General features: G+C 48.4%; 1 protein-coding gene across 1 annotated transcript in view; it reads left to right on the top strand.

Annotated features, from left to right (window-relative positions):
* Positions 1-13,827: 13,827 nt before the first annotated feature.
* NWD1 (NACHT and WD repeat domain containing 1) overlaps positions 13,828-20,580 on the top strand; it is a 60,065-nt gene continuing 53,312 nt past the window's right edge. Inside the window, 4 exon segments of the mRNA XM_078054074.1 lie at positions 13,828-14,245; positions 15,393-15,519; positions 19,492-19,540; positions 19,543-19,577. Coding sequence (XP_077910200.1) covers positions 15,508-15,519; positions 19,492-19,540; positions 19,543-19,577 — 96 coding nt within the window. The 5' untranslated portion in view covers positions 13,828-14,245; positions 15,393-15,507.

Genomic DNA, 20,580 nt, shown 5'->3' with positions numbered 1-20,580 from the left:
TCTCCGCACTCCCCACCGAAGAAAGGGAAGGAGGAATCAAAATAATATTTATCAAGCAAACAACTGTACCTTGGCTGTTCGCGCCCCTTACAGATGTTAGCCACAGGACGTCATAGAGGTGGGGGTATGAGAAGGGCCTTGCAAGGGCTCAGGTAAACCCATTAAAAGTGTGACCTGGAGCAGGTGACTCTTGAAATTCAAGCATCGTCTCTACAGTGGGCCATTGTAAGGATCAACTAAGAGTGGGGAGGAGGTCTCGTCCTGGGAAGGATCTATTTCCCGGGTTTACGTGGTTGTTGGCAGAATATCGTTTCTTATGGCTTGATGGACCGAGAGCCTCAGTTTTCCACCAGCTGTTGGCAGGAAGCTGCCCTTAATTCCCCGCCAAGTGGGCCTCTCCAACCTGGCAACTTCCTTTATCAAAGCCAGCAAGAAGTTTCTTTCCGGTTCACAAAACGGAAGTCGTAGAGGTTTTTTTGGTTTTGTTTTTGGTTTTAATTAGGGTGAAATTTACATAACATAAAACTAACCATTTTGAAGTGAACAATTCAGTGGCATTTAGTGTGTCCACAATGTTGTATAACCATCACTTCTACTTGGTTCCAAGACATTTCCATCACCCCAAAAGTAACCCTGTGCCCATAGTAGTCACCCCCCATTCCCCACCACGAGCCCATGGCAACCACGAATCTGCTTTCTGTGTCTCTGGATTTTACATGTTGTAGACATTGCACATACATGGAATCGCACCCTACATGACACTGTATGTGTCTGACTTCTTTCACTCGGCATAGTGTTTTTGAGCTTCCTCCACATTTTACGTGTGTTGGAGCTCCATTCCTTCCTATGGCTGAATAATATTCCATTACATGCATATACAACATGTTGTTTATCCTTTTGTTCATTGTTGGAGATTTGGGTTATTTCCACTTTGGGGTCATTGTAGATAGTGCTGCTATAAAGATTTGTTTGAACGCCTCTTTTCAGTTCTTTGGGTTATACAGCTTGGAGTAAAACTTCTGGGTCATAGATTTCTACAACCTATTCTTGGAAGTAACATTCCATCACTGTCCCCTCATGACCCCCCCCCGCCATTTATCCAGTTTTGACAAATGTAGACACCCATCTACAAATGTCATCACCCATCATCAAGACATTTCTATCATCTAAAAGTTTCCTTGTGTGTTCTTTTGGATAGATACTGAGATTATATACCAAGGAGTGGGAATTTCTGGATCATATGGGTGATTATATATTTAATAGTCTGAGGAGCCCCATTTTATCCCTTTTTTCATATTCTGTTCATTAAAAGCTAATCCCAAGTCCTCTACACTCAAGGGTAGAGCTTATACAAAAGCATGAGTACCAGGAGCAGGGGATCCGCAGGGACCACCCTAGAAGCCGCTCACTCTGCCGTAAGCAAATCTGGGCCACGACTGCACCTAGGAATTCCTATTAAGTGCTCACAACATGCCAAGCACAAAAGAGATATTTTACAAGCCATCTGTCTTTGAGGGGGGGTTGTTTCTCCCATTTTATAGGAAAACTTTTAGGCTCCATGGCAAAGGGACCTGCCGGCAGTCACACAGAGCTCACGGTTGGGCAGAATTAGGACCCAGGTCTATCTCACTCCAAATCCTACGTTTTTCCCTTTACACTCCACCTCTCTAAGATACATGCGTGGGAGGAGTGTAGCAGAGTCTCCGACTCTCAGAAGGTAAGGCAGTCATCCAATTACCACAGACACAGGTGTTTATAAGCGCCTTTACATCACCCTTTCTGGTTAGTACCTGCCCAGAGGCATCTGGAGAAAAGTCCCAGCTCAATTAGTGGAGGAAACGAGAGTTGAACTGAGCCCATAGCAGCCAGCCAAGAGGTTAAAGCGAAGGCGTAAAGATAGGATGTTGGCAGGCCTGAGAGTGAGTTCTGGGTTTGCTCTTAACTTCCCACGTGACCCTGGGCAAAACCCTCATAGTTAAATGAGAATGTTGGATTAGGTCAAAAGTAGATAAACTATGGCCTACAGGCCAAACCCGGCCCACTGCTGGTGCTTATAAATACGGTTTTATTGGCACAGACTCATTTGTTTACATACTGTTGATGGCCTCTCGTGAGTTACAACAACAGAGTTGAGTCCTTACGACAGAGACCACCCGGCCCGCACAGTTGAAAATATTGACTATCCAATTCGTTGCAGGAAAAATTTGCCAACCCCTGGACTAGATGTTTTTTTGGTTTTTGTTTTGTTTTTTTTGTTTGTTTGTTTTTAAGAGATAGAGAGTGAGAACGAGAGAGATCACCGAGGGAGAGGAGGAGGGAGCCTGATGCGGGGCTCGATCCCAGGCCCCCGGGATCATGACCTGAGCCAACCAACTGAGCCACTGAGGCCCCCCTGGACTAGATGATTTTTGAGACGCTTTCTAACTCTAAAAATCTGATAAATTATAGAAGAAATGAACAGTACAATTAACTAGGTACAGCCGAGAGGGCTGTATTAAACTCTGTGCCACGCCACCAACAGACATCTGACCATCCCTCAAGAGTCCACGTTTTCTCAGTAAAAGCAGACCATAATCAGGTGTCTTAGTTCAGGCTGCTACAGCAAATTACCACAGACCAGGGGGCTTCAACAACAGACATCACTCAGAGTTCCGGAGGCTGGGAAGTTCAAGATCAAGGGGCTGACAGATCCCATGTCTGGTGAGGGCTCTCTTCCTCATTTGTGGACACCCACCTTCTCCTTGTATCCTCACACGGTGGGGAGCAGAGAGAGAGAGATCCTGTGTCTTCTTCTCTTTGTATAAGGGCATTAATCCATCATGAGGGCTCTCCTTTCCCAATCTAATCTAACCTTAATCACCTCCCAAAGGCCCCGCCTCCAAATACCATCACATTGGGAATTAGGATTTCAACATATGTAGTTTAGGGTAGGGGGGTGTACAAATATCGAGTCTATAACACCAGAGCAGGCATGAATTCATTCAACAAACACTTGCCGATGCTCAGTGTGCCTGTCCCTGGGCTGTGCCCCAGGGTCACAGAGATGCAAAGGCCCAAGCCTTGCTCACAAGGAGTTTCCTGAGAGACAGAAGGAAGTGCCATGGGGGATTCAGAGGGGTCGTGAAGGGTGAAGGAGGGCTTCCTGGAGGAGAGAATTTGTCTGGGGCCTTAAAAAACACAGGGAGGATTAAAAGATGTTGGCAAAGTGTTCCAGACAAAGACCACAGCATGGACATAGGCTGGGATGTTTGGAAAACCCTTCTCCAAGGAATCTCTGGGTGGACCGGTTGGGAGGACATACATCTGCAGGCCCCCTGCTCCACCAAGTATTGTAGATTCCCTCCTGGCTGCCCAGTCCCTCACTGATTGTGGTCTGGAGCCTCACCTTTATCATCCCTTCTGTGGGCTGCACAAGAGCCCCCGAGGATGTGCCTGTGCTGCTGAAAATGGTAGGACATGGTTATTAAAGACTCTTTGTGGGAAAAAGGCAGACAGACTCAGACTGGGAGAGGCAGGGCATCCTATAAGGGCCTAGACAAGGAACTGAAAGGTTTAAGTTCTATATCAGTTAGCTGTTGCTGCATAACAAAACACCCCAAATTGTAGCCGCTTAAAACCACAAACGTTTCGGGGCGCCTGGGTGGCTCAATCGTTAAGCGTCTGCCTTTGGCTCAGGTCATGATCCCAGGGTCCTGGGATCGAGCCCCGCATTGGGCTCCCTGCTCGGCAGGAAGCCTGCTTCTCCCTCCCCCACTTCCCCTGCTTGTGTTCCACCTCTCGCTGTGTCTCTCTCTGTCAAATAAATAAATAAATAATCTTAAAAAAAAAAAAAGTTTAAAAAAAAAAAACCACAGGGCGCCTGGGTGGCTCAGTTGGTTAAGCGACTGCCTTCGGCTCAGGTCATGATCCCGGGGTCCTGGGATCGAGCCCCGCATCGGGCTCCCTGCTCGGCGGGAAGCCTGCTTCTCCCTCTCCCACTCCCCCTGCTTGTGTTCCCTCTCTCGCTGTGTGTCTCTCTCTCTGTCAATTAAATAAATAAATAAAATCTTTAAAAAAAAAACAAAAAAAACCACAAACGTTTCGTATCTCACATGGACTCCGAACATCAGGAATCCCAGAGTGGCTCAGTTGGGCAGTTCCAGCTCAGTCTCTCACAGAGAAGTAGTCACTGCAAAGCCTAACCACAGAGGGAGGATGGACCTCCAAAACCCCTCCCGGAGCTCTTCCAGGCCTCAGCTCTTCATTGGCTGATGGACGCAGGCTCCAGTCCTCACCCCAGTGCCTCGCACAAAGTGGCAGCTACTTCTCCCAGGGTGAGCCATCCAAGCGAGAACACAGGCATTCAAGAGAGTGCCCAAGGTGGAGACCACAGTCTTTTATAACCTGATCTTCAAAGTGACATCCTGCTTCTCCTGCCATATTCTACTGGTCACACCAACTAACCCTAGGGCAGTGTGAGAGAAGGCTAACACAAAAGTGCCCCTCAGGGAGGGACACCTGGGTGGCTCAGTCGGTTAAGCGTCTGCCTTTGGCTCAGGTCATGATCTCAGGGTCTTGGGATTGAGCCCCGTGTGGGGCTGCCTGCTCAGCGAGGAGTCTGCTTCTTCCTCTCCCTTCACACCACACCCCCCACTGCTCGTTCTCTCTCTCTCTCAGATAAATAAGTAAAATCTTTAAAAAAAAAAAATTTGTGCCTCAGGGAGGTGGAGGTCATCAGGGGCCGTCTTAGAGGCTGCCCGCCACACCCATGATTACTGTGTGGTGGTGGGTATCACCTAACCACCTCAGCTTGTTTCTCCATCTGTGCATCCATCTGAGCCACAATCCATTGCTTCTTATTATAACTGAGCCCTGCCTGACAAGTAGCTGGGGGGGGGGGGTCCTTTTCTAACCCATCAGTGTGACCATCTCCAACTTTGCCTCAAACCCTTCCAGAATGTTCCAGAAGATTCTAATGAAAAAACATTAGAAACAAATGCAAATGTCCATCGACAGCAGGAGGATGGACAAATTGCTTTTCATATGACAGAATACCATACAGCAGTAAAAATGAGCAGACCAGGGCATGGACAAATCTCAAAACCGTGTTGAGTGTAAAAAGCAAGTTGCATCAGAATACCTATGGCATTGTTCCCCTTTATATGAAAGCCAAAAACACACAAACCTAATGATATATTATTTCAGGATATGTATTTATATGGTAAAACCATCACATAAGCTAAGAGATTGTGAACACAAGATACAAGATCAAGGCTGCCCTTTGTCAGGAGAGAGAGACAGATGACCGACTGAGAGGGGTGCAGGGAGCTTTCAAATATTGGAAATACTCTATTTCTTAAGCTAGATCAACCCTCGAGCTAAGAATGGATTCACATTTTTTTAAATAGCTGGGGGGAAAAAAAGGAAGACTGTTTCATGATATGTGAAAATTATATGAAATTCAAATTTCAATGTCCAGAAATAAAGTCTTACTGGCACACATTCATGCCCATTTGTTTAGGTATCGTCTATGACTGCTTTCGAGCTACAATGGCAGAGCTGAATAGCGGAGCCAGAGCCTGTCTGAATTGCAAAGCTGAAAATATTTGCTATCTGGCCCTTTATAGAAAAAGTTTGCTAGGTGGTGGGTACATGGGTATCCATCATTATTTCTTGTAGTTTTTTTTTAATTATTTAAATTCAATTTAATTAACATATGCGGTATTATTAGTTTCATATTTCTTATAGTTTATATCTAAATTCATTATATCTAATACTGAATCTCACCAAACTATTTGCAATTCCTAGAATACAGCACGTTCTCTCACCCCCGGGCATTTGCACATGCCATCCTCTCTAGGGAAGGATCCTCTTCACTTCTTCCAGCTTCTGGTGGTTCCATCATTCCAATCTCTGCCTTCCCTGTCCCATAGCCTTCTGCTCCTCTCTGCTCGTGCCTTCTTCTCTTCCCTCTCTTATACACTCATCATTGGGTTTACGGCCCATCTGGTAATCCAGACGGATCTCATCTTGAGAGCCTTAACTTAATCATGTCTGCAAAGACTTTTCCAGATAAGATCACACTTGCAGTTTCTAGGGGTTAGGACTTGAGTATATCTTTCTGGCAGCCACCAGGCAACCCCCAACACTTGGTTACATTAAAAGCTATCCATCTGTCTTGCACTCTGAATGGATCTCCTACGTTGATTGTAACATCGTGCAATGATCATTTGGAAAATATTGGCTCTGGTGATGCAGAGGCTGTCACATTGCATTATTCAATATCAGAATGTCCCAGTCATTAAAATCACTGCCGATATTATCGGAAAAGCCTTTCTTTGAGTATCAGAAAGCAGTCAAGCTCATAGCAGCAGGTGCAGGTTTTCCAAAATTCTTATTTTCCCTTGAAAGCTTGAATTGGCAACAGAACTGAGTTGTTTTCCTTGGAGTGACAGGCTCATTTTGTTCATTTTTGAGAAAATGTCTGCCAAACAGCCAAGTCTGAATCATGGTGGGTCAGACATTTCAAATGAAAATGATGTTCCCTGAAAAAAGATCCCAACCTTCATTCAAGTGCTTCTCCTGGAGATGGCCACTGAAGTTAAGTCTCAATAGAAGGGCTTTATATGTACTTCCCATCTTGTCACACAAAATATCTGAAAGACGTGCACTCGCCCATTATGGGGTAAATTGTGTCCCCCTAAAAGGGATGTTAAGTCCCAATCTCCAGCACTTGTGAATGTGACTTTATTTAGAGATAGGGTCTTGACAGGTGTCATTGAGTTAAGATAAGGCCACCAGGTTGGGTCCTAACCCAATATGACTGGTTGGTGTCTTTACAAGAAGAGAAAAAGTTGAACTCAGATATAAGGAGGAGACCATGCGATAACAGAGCCAAGGAACGTCAAGGATTGACAGCCAGCACCAGAACGTGGAAGAGGCCAGGAAGGATCCTCCTCTAGAGCCTTCAGAGAGAGTGTGGCCCTGCTGACAACTTGATTTCAACGTCTGGCCTCCAGAACTGAGAGAAAAGCCATCTCTATTGTTTAAAGCCACCTCTTTCATGGAACTGAGTTATGACAGCCCCAGGAATCCAACCCCCAGGCCCTGTCTGGGCTCCAACATGATGTGACCTGGTATGCAGCAAGCTCCATGTCTCGGGCTGCTCAGGTTGCTATAACAAAATACCAAAGGTTGGGTGGCTTAAACAACAGACATTTATTTCTCGCAGCATGGAGGCTGGAAGTCCAAGATCAAGGTGCCAGCAGATTTGGTGTCTTGTCAGGGCCCAATTCTTGGCTTGTAGACAGTCGCCTTCTTGCTGTGTCCTCACATGGCTTCTCCTCTCTGTCCTCCTTTTCTTATAAGGACTCTAATCTTAACAGGATGGGCCCACCCTCTTGATCCAATAATTTAAACCTAATTACCTCCCAAAGGCCCTATTTCCAAATGCCATCACCGTGATGGTTAATTGTAGGTGTCAACTTGACTGGGCTAAGGGATGCCCAGATAGCTTCTCAAATATGATTTCTGGGTGTGTCTGGGATGGTGTCTAATGCTAAGAGATTAGCATCTGAATTGAACTGAGTGAAGTGGATGGCCCTCCCCAACGTCAGTGGACATCATCCAATTCATCAAGAACGAAAAAGAGAGGGGCGCCTGGGTGGCTCAGTCGTAAAGCGTCTGCCTTCAGCTCAGGTCATGATCCTGGGGTCCTGGGATCGAGCCCCGCATCAGGCTCCCTCCTTGGTGGGAAGCCTACTTCTCCCTCTCCCACTCCCCCTTCTTGTGTTCCCTCTCTCACTGTCTCTCTCTCTCTCTCTCTCTGTCAAATAAATAAATAAAACCTTTAAAAAAAAAAAAAAGAACAAAAAAGAGGAAGGACAAATTCCCTCTCTCTGCTGGAGCTGAGACATACATCTCCTGCCCTTGGGCATCAACCCTCCTGGTTCTCGAGCTTTCGGACTCAGATCGGGGCTTATACCTCAGCCCTCTGATTCTCATGCCTCAGGACTCAGAATAGATTGGATAAAGAAATTACAGTCCATCCACTCAATAGAATTCTATGCAGCCATTAAAATGAATGAACTAGATCTCCAGGAGATTGCCACAAAAAGGTATCTGTGTTGTATTATTACGTGACAAAAGCAAGGTGTCAAACGGAGCGTGTGGTATGATTCCAGTTTGGTCAAAACAAACAAAACCTTTTCCCCACATGTGTTTATGTGTGCATAATACAAGGACTGTTCATAGTGGTTATCTCTTGGAAGGATCTCTGGGTTTCCATGGAGATGGCCTATCTCCCTCACTGGGAATCCTAGATCCAGGTGGGATACTAATAGGGTTGCCATAAATAAATCCCAACGTGGATCCATTGGGGCCCATATCCAACTTCACGCTTTAACAACCATGTGTGAGTAAAACACCCACTGTTGTGGGTTGAATTGCGTGCCCCCCCCCCAAAGTTTACAAGATGAAGTCCTAACCCCCGGTACTGCAGAACATGACCTCATTTGGAGAGAGGGCCTTTAAAGAGTTGATCAAGTTCAAATAATGTCATTAGGGTTGGCTCTAACTCGATATGATGGTTGTCCCCATAAGAAGAGGGAATTAGGGCATCCAGACATGCACAGAGGGCTGACAACACGGAGACACAGGAAAAGAGCCAGCTGCCAGCCCAGGAGAGAGGCCTGGAACAGATCCTCCCTCACAGCCTTCAGAGAGAACCAACCCTCCTGCCACCTTACTATCAGACTTCTGGTCTCCAGATCTGGGAGATGATCCATTCCCGTTGTTTATGGCAGCTTCGGGAAAACAGATATACCCAGGAGACAAAATGCCAAGAGGAACCTCTCCCTGAATGATGGGCCTGGAACAAACCACAACGTGGGTAAGCGAGTGAGGAGGCTGGTTCTGTCTGGACACGCAGACGGGCACGTGCTATTGGATTGTCACATAAATGTCCTCACCAAACATCCTAGACTGTTTCCTGAAGGGATGCACTGCTCTCCATGCCCTATAAAAGCAAAGATTTTTGTTTGTGCAGCTTTTGGATTTTTTTTTAAGAGTTTATTTATTTATTTGACAGAGAGAGAGAGAGCACAAGCAGGGGGAGCGGCAGGCAGAGGGAGAGGGAGAAGCAGGCTCCCCGCGGAGCAAGGAGCCGGATGCGGGGCTTGATCCCAGGACCCTGGGACCATGACCTGAGCCGAAGGCAGCCGTTCAACCGACTGAGCCACCAGGCGCCCCTCAGATTTTTTTAAATTATAAAAATAATACAGTCTGGTTCTTAAAAATGCAAACTACAGAGAAATGCCTAAAGAGAAAAAGAGAGATCGAGAGAGAGAGAGAGAGAGAGACTTACTTCTTCTCCCCTACAACCCACCACCCCAGAGGCAGCCGCTATGAACGGTCGGTCCTTTTATTCAGCACATATAAACGCTCAGGAGGTGACAGCTGTGCTTGGCAATATGTCTCTTCTGCTTGCAGGTGAGTGTCTCTTTACTAACAAATTGTGCCTTTGGTTCTTCTTAAATGGCTGAATCTCAGAGTATTTGTCTGACTTTGAGCTTCTCAACCAAGATCTCATTGGCCCGGTTCCAATCAAGGACAGGAGGAATTCGACGTTCCCCAGACTTCCTGGGACTTAAGCGAAATTGTGCGTCCGTGGCATTTTCTAGGAGAGGGTCCAGAGCTTTTATCGAGGATGTTGCAGTGTGTGGTCTGTAAGCCCCAAAAACTTACCGAACCAGTGGGCAAAAATGAGCCCAACTGCCAATTTCCACTGGGACCATTCTGGACCCTCCTATAATTCGAAATACAGATGATACGGGACCTGGTTTCAAATACCACTCCAGTTACTACGCTCTTACTACACACAGTTACTAGCCGTGTGGCCAGGGGCCTCAGCTTCCCCATCGGTAACCCAGGAATGATAACAGCGGACACACCTAGGAGTTGTGAGCTGGGCCAAGCCCTGGGAGAGGCACTCACCTGGGGCAAAATACTTGCAGGGGCATCCAAAACACCAGTGATGACCAGATAAATATTTGTTTCCTATTGGAATCCATTTTTTAAAAAAAATACAAAATACAAAATGAATAAATCCATTTTTAAAATTAAGGTAAAATTCATATAACATAAAATAAATAATTGTAGGGGTGCCTCGCTGGCTCAGAGGGTGGAGCATGCGACTCTTGATCTCGGGATTGTTCAAGCCCCACGTTGGATGTAGAGATTACTTAACAATAAAATCTTTAAAAATAAATTAAAAATAAAAAAATAAAATCTTAAAATAAATAAATTTAAATGGCATAACTGGGTGGCATTTCGTACATTCACAACCATCACCTCTGTCTAGTTCCAGAACATTTCCATGGCCCCAGAGGATACCCCATCCCCATAAGCTGTCACTCCCCCAGCCCCTGGCAACCACCAACCTGCTTTCTGTGTCTACGGATTTGCCCATTCTGGACGTTCCATATCAGTGGAATCGTACACTCTGTGGCCCTTTGTGACTGGCTTCTCTCACTCAGCGCAGTGTCTTCTAGGTTCTTGCCACATTGTAGCATATGTGAGCGCTCCCTTCCTTTCTATGGCTGGGTAACATTTCATCGTATGGATTGATCCCATTTTGTTTATCCATTGACCAGTCGATGGACATTTGGGTTGTTTTCAACTCTGGCTCTTTTGGTTAGTGCTGCTCTGAACATCCTTGTACAGGATTTGTTTGAACACCTGTTTTCAGTTCTCTTGGGTGGATACCTAGGAATGGAGTTTCCACATCGTACGGTAATTCCATGTTTCACTCACCAAGGAACCGCCAAGCTCTTTTCCGTAACGGGTGCACCACTTTACGTTCCCACCAGCGGTTGCGCGAGCACGCCAATTCCTCCACATCCTTGCCAGTACTTATTTTCTTTTTTTTTTTTTTTTAAAGATTTTATTTATTTATTTGAGAGAGAATGAGAGAGAGCACATGAGAGGGGGGAGGGTCAGAGGGAGAAGCAGACTCCCCGCCGAGCAGGGAGCCCGATGCGGGACTCGATCCCGGGACTCCAGGATCATGACCTGAGCCGAAGGCAGTCGCTTAACCAACTGAGCCACCCAGGCGCCCCTATTTTCTACTTTTTTGATTATAGGTATCCCAGTAGGTGTGAGATACTATCTCACCGTGGTTTTGATTTACAGGTACATAATACTTTAAAGTAATATTTTCTAAAAAATCAAAATCCACACCAAAAAAAATCCGTGCCTGAACAAAACATGAAAATCTTTTTTTTTTTTTTTTAAGATTTTATTTATTTATCTGACAGAGAGAGACACAGTGAGAGAGGGAACACAGCAGGGGGAGTGGGGGAGGGAGAAGCAGGCTCCCCGCTGAACAGGGAGCCCCATGCGGGACTTGATCTCACGTGACCTGAGCCGAAGGCAGACGCTTAACGACTGAACCACCCAGGCGCCCCTAAAACATGAAAATCTTAATGAAAACGGGATCCAACCCTGCATGTGTATACTCACCTCACTTGCCTCACTGTATTTAAGATTGTGATAGTTCATTCACTGTGGATTTCTCTGCATTGATTTTAATTTTTCTAAATATTGTCTTAAAATATTACACGCTTATCACCATAAAAATGACAAAATATTATTTATTTTTATTGCTGGGGCTTTTTTTGTGTGTGTGCCCTCCCCCCAAAATGTAGCACCTCGGGCCACCCAGCTCCTCTCCTTGCCTCTCCCACTCTGCCCTGCGCACAAGCGGTTTCTGCCCATTCACGCGGCAGCTCCCGCGCTGACCTCCAGGGGGCGCCACTTCCCCGCTCATCTTCAGCCCAGGCACCTCCTTCCAGGCAGAGGGTTTGATTGAGGTCATTAACATCTCTGCCGGGATCCCTCTTCTTTAAGATGGGAATGATAGGCAGAGAAGATGTGGAAGTCCCTTCGCCTAGGGCTCAGCCCCTACCCAACACATAATGGCCATTATAACTATCCCCTAAGAGCAGGGTTGGAATAATATATTACACTTTTACTGCAGAGAATTTGAAACACCAAAGGTAGAATGGTATAATGAACCGCCAGCTCCAGGTCCCACTACTATCACCCCCTGGCCAACCCTACCCCATCCACCCTGCCATCTGGGATTATTATTCCAAACCAAATCCCAGTCATTCTAGAAATCTTACTATTCTATAAATATTTTATTATGCATCTCTAAAAGATAAATACACTCTTTAAAAAAAAACAAAAACCTTTCCACGATACCATCATCACACTTTAAAAACTTCGCCAAGAATTCTCTAATCCCTACAGATTCCTATGTAGCTGACAAATGTTGGGTTTTGAGGCTCAGCGCTGTCATTCCCTTGCCAAGGGAGCTTGGGCAAATTGCTGAATTTCTCTGAAGTTTATTTTCTTTCTTTCTTTTTTTAAGTCATCTCTACACCCAACGTGGGGCTTGAGCTCACAACCCCGAGATCAAGCATCGCATGCTCTACTGACTGAGCCAACCAGGTGCCCCCCACCCCGAAGCTTATTTTCATCATTGGTAAACCAGGGTAGCAAAATGAAGCTCCCAGGTCACAGGGAGAATTAGAGACCGTATGTTATATTAGCACCTGAAGCTAAGAATTCCTCGCCATATAATGACATGATGATGGTCCCAGGAATATAGTTACATGATAGAGCCCTGATTCTCAACCAGAGGGTGGAGGTGGGGATTCTGTTTCCCAGGGGACACGTGGCAATGTCAGGAGACATTTTTGGTTGTTGTGATTGGGAGAAGTGGTGCCACTTCCATCTAGTTGGTGGAGACCGGGGATGCTGCTCAGCATTCTACAGTGAACACTGTCATTTGCTACCTCCTCGGGAGCTTCCCTGTATGTAATCTGAAACCAGCCCCCATACTGGGAGGGCAGGGCAAGACCAAAGAAAGTCAGGCCATTTCAGATGGGTAGGTGGCAGGTTTGATAAGCAAGGGAACTTACTTACCAGGCTTGTCTTGATTGGCCATGGACAATTAGATCTCCACATCTACCAGCCAGAATCTTAACATTTCTATAGAGGCCTCGACTGGATTCAGTCTCATACACCATCCAGATGGTCTTAACACCACATCACTATCTCAAGGCTGTGTCCTTTGGGAGCATCTAGCCCGGGGAAGGCCAGTGGAGTGAACACTCCAAGGACAGGGGATGGGGAGGGCGAGCCTCTCACTGCCCAGGTCCAGCTGGTGGGTCAAATCTGCAGTCACGTGTTCTTGATGACCTCCTCCAACATGCACACCCCACCACAAAGAGTGCTCTGGCCCCAAATATTAGCAGGGCTGAGGTTGAGAAACCCTGCTCTGGAAACTTAGACTTCATTTAACACTTGCGGGGACATCGACGTTGGACGCTCTGATTCCTGACTCTGGGTGAGCCTGGAAATAATAATAATTAATCATGGCCAACATTTCATGGGCCCTTCGCATGCCCCAGGCATGGCGTTGGGCTCACCCTGTAAGGGAATTTTGTTGTCTCGCCAACTCTGGAGATCGTGAAGAAAACTTAAGCCCAGAGAGGTCAAGTGGCTGGTGCCAGGGGCCTCATCTATCTGGACTTCATTTTTTTCCATCAGTGGGACAGGATCATAATATCTGCCTCTCGGGCACACTGCCCATGTGGGATGCCAACCATCTGGCACCTCACGGACCCTTAACAAATGGGCTCCACTGTGATGAGTGTATTAGCCCGGCACACAATGGTTAACCATCGAGTCTGGCTAAGTGCCCAGCTAAGCCAGGGCCCGGGAGCCACACAATTTCTTTCATTTTCCCAGTTGCCGGGCGAATTGGCAGGGAGAGACCTGGGAAGTACCTAAGACAAAAGTTTCTAGGATTGCCGGGGGCCTGGTTTCCGGGCACCGCTGCACCCAGAAAACTCTCTTCTCCAGCCTACTTCCCCAGAGAATTTTAAGTTGGCCCTTCTACCACGGAAAGGAGCAAGAGGGAGGCCAGAGCCCCCAAGAAACATCAGAAGGCGGGCCCTGCAAGGGGCCTCCGTCTTTCCTGGGGAAATCCAGTCTTGCTCAGTGGCCTGTGGTGACAAATAGGAGTCAAGGAAGATGGACAGTTGTGGATGAGCCCGTTGATGGGACGATCATTTAGTGAGCCCTACTATGTGCCAAGCATGCCGACCTTGGCAGACAAAGTCCTTGCACTCATGGAACTCATGTTCTTGTGGAGAGACAAGCAGTAAAGAAGCAAGAAGAAACGTATCAGCTGGTGGTGAGTACCACACAGAGAATTAAAACAGGGTGATGGCATTGGGAGTGACTCGGGGGTAGGGGGTGGTCATTGAGCAATGGGACAATCAGGGAGGGCCTCTTAGGAAGCAGCATTTAAGCCGAGGAGTGGATGACATGAAAGGGTTCAGGATGGGGAGAAGAAGGGGGCAGACCAGCACTCACTCCCCAACCCTACCCTACCTTTCCAGGCTAGTGAAAAAGTTCTCACTCTGATTCTCAGTTTTCCTCATCTGTAAAATGGTGACAGTCAATTATGGTACAACATTTTTCAGGTCTGTGCAGGAAAGTTTCATTTAACAGGCCTGGGTTTTCCACACCCTGCACGTGAAAGGTTTGGCCCTTGACCAGCTCCCAGGATGTGCCCTCAAAGCTCTTGGAATGTCTTGCCTGATAGGAGTGTTGTTTGTTTACCTGGGGGCCTCGGAATATACCCAAGAGTCTATACTAACGATGTGATTTCTAGTGGGGACCTTGGGCCTTGTGGTATCCACTCTGGAGGAGCTCTGGGGGGGCTGGACTCTGAAGTCAGCTGTGTCTGTGTGACCAATGCCCAGGAAAAACCTGGACACCAAGGCCCCGGTGAGCTTCCCTGGCTGGCAATCCTCCGAGCGTGTTGTCACACACCGTTGCTGTGAAAATCCAGTGCTGCCCGCACAACCCCGCTGGGAGGGGGCAACTAGAAGCCCAAGCCCGGCGTCTGCCAGACACAGCCTTGCACGCCTCTTCCCCTGGCTGCCCTTCATCTCTGTCCTTTCACTGTAATGAACCTTCGCCATGAGAACTGCTTTCCCGAATTCTCTGAGTCCTTCTAACGAATCCTCGAATCTGAGGGGGGGTCTTGGGGACCCCTTAAAGGCAGACTCTTTTCCTGGGTGAATGAGGCAGGGAAGGGAAGTTGAGGCAGAGAAGGAAAAGGTATCAAGAAGCTCGAGCTGTTTGGTTGAACCGATACCACCATTTCTCAAGCACCTGTATGTAAAGTGGGGACGTGGCATTCCCAACTCCCAAATGCCTCGCTCACACGGGGGGCCATCGTGGGTATGTTTGGCATTCGTTCTGGTTTTCAGGCTCATCATGCTCCCTTATGTGCTGATCCTGAGGGGAGTGCCTTTCTCTCCTGGTCCTAGCCCATCCTGGAGCGGTTCTCACTGCCATCTCACAGACGATGTGGCTGATGTCCCAGGAGAGAGGCCACTTGCTCAACTCCTCCAGGACAGCGATGGACGAGCCAGCATCTCAACCATGGACACCCAGGTATGCTTTCCTTCTGTCTGTGGTTCGTTACCGTGGAGAGGTGGTGGGCAGGACTCAGATCACCAGGGCATTTTCAATAAGGTCAGATAATGAGAAGGTCTTTCCCTGATCATAGAGGCCATGTTTTTGGTTAATTTTTCTCCCCCGGATTTATTGTCGGATAATCGGCGAATGTGTGAGTTTAAGGTAGCCAACATGCTGATTTGATGCACTTCTATCTTGCACCATGATTACCCCAGTGGCCTTAGTTAACACCTCCAACACGCACCTCATTACTATTTCTTTTTCATGGTGAGAACCTTTAAGATCTATGCTGTTAGCAACTTTCAAGCATAGAATACAGTATTAACTATGACCCCCACGCTGTGCATTAGATCCCTGGGTCGGTCTTATTCATCTTTTAACTGGAAATTTGTAACCTTTGACTGACATCTCCCCATCTCCCCACCCCCTTTCCCCTGTAACCATCACTCTACTTTCTGTTTCTATGAGTTTGGCTTTTTTCGAGTCCACGTAGAAGTGAGATTTTACAGTATTTGTCTTTCTCTGTCCTGCTTATTTCACCTAGCATAATGCCCTCCAGGTCTCTTCATGTTGTCACAAGTAGTGTTTTGGGATTATTTCAAAGAGCACGTCTCAGTTTGATATGGGTAGGTCCCGAACTGCCCCTGGAGACTTGCTAATCTCCCTTCTCATTCTCAGGCTCCACGCCTCCTGCAGGCAAGGAGATCTGGCTTGAGTTGCTTTAAAGCTGGTTCCTCAGTTTCTCAGCACTGCTGACATTCAGGGAGAGATAATCCTCTCTGGTGGGGCCATCTTGTGCATCGTAGGGGGCTGAGCAGCATCCCCAGGCTCTACCCACTGGACTCCAGCAGCTCTTCCTCCCCAACGTCGTGACAACCAAAGTGTGCGAGGGTCCCCTGGGAAGCAGAATATGCCCCTGATGAGAACTGCTGGTTTAAAATGTACACGCAGGGGCACCTGGGTGGCTCAGTTGGTTAAGCGACTGCCTTTGGCTCAGGTCATGATCCTGGAGTCCCGGGATCGAGTCCCACATCGGGCTCCCTGCTCCGCGGGGAGCCTACTTCTCCCTCTGACCCTCCCCACTCTCATGTGCTCTCTCTCTCTCTCTCATTCTCTCTCTTTCAAATAAATAAATAAATAAAATCTTTAAAAAATAAATTAAAAAAATTTTTTTAAATATACACGCAGTGCCTGGACCACCTTTGGAGGGGACAGTGAGCGCAGCGGGAGGTGGGGGTTCCACTGTGTTTGTCCTTCTGGCCTGCCCCACCAGGACTGGCACGACTCCCAGCATCTGACAGCTTCCCTCCGCGCACCTGGGCCCAGGCTCGAATTTCAGGGATCCCCAGGAGACCTAGGTGTTCCAGAGGCTGGCTGGTCCCCAGGCCCCAATGCCGGGCTCCAGGAAACCGTAGTTGCTGTAGCAACGGCTGAGCTCTTGGCGTGAGGAGCTGGCTGGTTGAGGGGCAAAAGGCTTCAGAGCCTGGAGGAACCAACATCCAGGGGCCTTGGCTGGGAAGCCACTGTCCAACAACCCCCCGTGAGTGCTTGCAGACCAAGCAGAGCAGTGCGGAGCAGTGGCTTCAGCTCCCCAGGGGCACTGGAGGTGGCGGGGACTCCAAGGCACCAAGGGGGTGAGATGGACGCCCCATTCCAGAAGGCTCTGCCTGGCTGCCCTCCCAGGAAGGCCACCTGGCCTCTGGCCTGAGGTCCCTGAGTCCCAGGCCCTATGCTGGGGAAGCGTCATCCAGGTGGACAGGCAGCATGAGTGTGGGCCCCCTCAGCCCGGGCACCTGCAGGCGGCTTCTCCAGGGTCAGGCAGGCCCCCTCCCAGCACCTCTGTCCAGCAGTGTGGCCATCTTCATCAGCTCCACAGTCTCGGGTAAGGGGCAGGGCAGGGCAGGGCTGGGGGGTTAGAGGCAAGCAGGTACTCTTGGGGAGGGGCGAGGTGGCCAAGGCATGGCTCAAAGGGTCCTCTAGGAGACCTGGATAAGAATGCAGCCTGGCCAGTGACCCACATGGGAACTGGTGAGGGGGAGCCTCCTAGACCCCCTGTTTCCTCCTTGATAAGTCAGGCTGACAGCCTGACTGGATAGAGTTGCTGTGAGTGATGAACCATATTGCAACTAACATTTATGATGAATGCACTACAGGCCAGGCTTAAAGAGTGTGAGAGCCGTTCCCCCCCAACCCCTCAGACACCAGGCTTTGCATGACCCGACCCTCCTCATCTCCCATCTTGATCTCATAGGGTCCTCCCCTCACCCCCGTGCTGTGGTCACCCTGAGCTCCAGCAGGTCGTGGGACCCTTGAAGCCCCAGGCCCCGTAACCGTGGTCAGGGGTATGTGTATTTAATGTCTGGCTCCTCCGAGCAGGTTGCGAGCCCTGTGGGGGCAAGGACGGTAGTATGCTGGCAGGGTGTTTACGAGCCTGTCCCCCCAAATCTAAACAAAACAAAACAAAAAACACGAAAACACCCGATTTGTACCGTCCGCCCATTTCCGTGGTGTAAATCCTTCCACCAGGGTCAATTTCGAGCTGCCGATGGGACTTCCCGAACACGCAGGCAGAGATGTGCAGTAATTCAATCTCCTCTAATATTTGCCCTGATACAAAATCAGCAGCCAGGACCGAACTCCAGAACAGAGCTCACAGTCAAATGCCATTAAATAATCACAAAGTGATGCGTTTTGCGCATTTGCCATCTGCCTTTTCCATCCTAAGTTCCGATGATTTAATTGTCTGTAGTGGCTATGTGAATTCACAAAATTCCTGAAGGTTTAGCACTCGGCTCTTCCAAGCCAGTGGGGGCCGGCTCCAGCACAGGGCATCATCCCCATTATGTCTTGTTTGCTGCCGTGCCCGCAGTGGTTAAGCAAGGTTCTGAGCATAGAGCAACTTCCTAATAAATACTTTATGGACGGATGTGAATAACCCATGGAATGCATTAGGCATGGGAAGAGCATGGGGTAGGAGGCACAGCCGAGACTAGAACCCAGGTCAGCTCCCGTCCCAGGGCCCGGATGGCTTCTTTGTGCCAACAGCTTTGGGAGTCCTTCCCTGAACCCTCCGATGACCTCCCCCTGACCAGGGGGAGAAGACAAACATTTCTTCCACGTCTATCTCATGCTAGGTGCTTTTACTTGTAAGATTCAGTAGCTCAACTAACACTTACTGAGCACTTGTGTTGAGTGCTAAGAACTTAGCCATGACCAAGACAAGCAGAGGCGTTTGACTCTGGGGAGCTTGTGGCCCTGCAAAGTAGAAGCATCACCCCCATTTTACAGAGGGGGGAAACTGAGAATAGCCTGACCCTTGGCACTGGGCCACACAGTGAAGTCAGTGGTGCAGAAGGTCTTAGAATCCAGGTTTACCCCGGGTAGGGCTGCCAGATTTAGCAAAAGCAAAAAACAAAACAAAACAGAACAGCAAAAGCAGGACATCAGTTAAATTTGCATTTCAGATAAACAATGACTAATCCTTTAGTATAAGTATTTCCCAAATAGTACATGCATGACCTGGGACATACTTATGCTAACAGATGAATTGTTGTTTATCTGGAATGCAAATTCAACTGGGCTTATCAGATGTGCACATGTGTCCAAATAGTGCACGGAACATGATATACTTATGCTATCAAGTTTTTCGTTGCTTATCTGAAGCGCAAATGCAGCTGGGCATCCCGTACTTTATCTGGCAACCCTAAGTTAGGCTGACCAACCATCCTGGTTAGCTGGGACTGAGGAATTTCCTGGGATGTGGGATTTTTAGCACTAATACCAGGAAAGGCCCTCTCCGGTTTACCTCTTGATGTTTTTTTGTATGTTTTCATTTGCCCCACAGGACCCCAGCCTTAGTGGGGACAAATGAGGCTAAAAGCAGAGCCATGGGGGCAAGAAAGGGTTCTGGGATCTTCCAGCTAACATCCTCTATGCTGTTCCTTGCAGATATGGATGCAGAGAGAGAAGCCCTGCAGAGCACGGCCTTCCCCGAAGTGCAAACCTTCTGCCAAAAGCATGGGCTGATGTTTGAGGTAATAGCTTCCTCCCTGCCTCGGTGTCCCCTATCCTGAAATTAGAGACCAAGGGTTTGCTAGTCGCACGGGACCCTTGGCTCCGAGAGGTTCCGCACTGGTGATGCCCCGTGGAGATGAAAGTCCTCTAAAAAGGCAGGGGGAGGGATTATGGCCGTGGGCACTTCGGGGAGCCCAGGAGGCCTGGGAGTGCTGGGGGGGGGCCGCCTTGGGACCCTGCTCCTTGGGCATGCCACTTACCTGCCTTTCGTTGTTGGTTTGTCCTGCCCTCTTGGCCCTCCCCGGACTGGGGCAGCTTCAGGGGGAGTCTAAGAGGACCGTGGGGTGTTTGGGGTGTACACAGAAGTGGGAGGTGCCTTTTTCGGGAATACTAATGGTGTACCTGCCTGGCACAGTCGACAGCAGTCCCCAAAGAGAGGCCCCTATGGCTCTCGCACCAATCCAGGCGTAGGATGTTGCCCCCTGCACGTTTTGATGGGGAAACCGACAAAGCATCTTTGGAGCGTTGGCTTCAGTTGACCCTGACTCCTTGACCTGTGTGACAGCGATCCATTCCATCAAAGGCCCCCCTGATTATAAGACGCATCGTAGTTTCTATATCACTAAGAAAGAAGCAGTGCTGGGAATTGGACTCTGCCTGCCATCGATCATCAGACACTGAGCCATTCTGCCTGGCCCCCCTCAGGCAAGCAGGCGAAAGTGGACCGCAAGCATGTGGTTGTTAAGGAGACTTTGCCAAGTCTGATTTTGGCCAAACTAAACACCCTCCTTTGCAAAGAAAGCTCTGGGAACAAGTGTGGACATGTCCTCACTTAGGAAGGAACAGTCTGAATATGGCCAAGTTCTTTAAACATTTTTTTTTATATGTTGTTGTTGTTGTTTTTTTTAAGATTATTCATTTGAGAGAGAGAGCATGAGAGGGGGGAGGGTCAGAGGGAGAAGCAGACTCTCCGCTGAGCAGGGAGCTCAACGTGGGACCCGATCCCTGGACTCCAGGACCATG

This window comes from Halichoerus grypus, chromosome 1 (genome assembly GCF_964656455.1).
Source record: "Halichoerus grypus chromosome 1, mHalGry1.hap1.1, whole genome shotgun sequence".
In the NCBI taxonomy this organism is placed as follows: Eukaryota; Metazoa; Chordata; class Mammalia; order Carnivora; family Phocidae; genus Halichoerus; species Halichoerus grypus.
The sequence above is the reverse complement of the archived record's forward strand: the minus strand, read 5'-3'. Positions and strand labels throughout refer to the sequence as shown.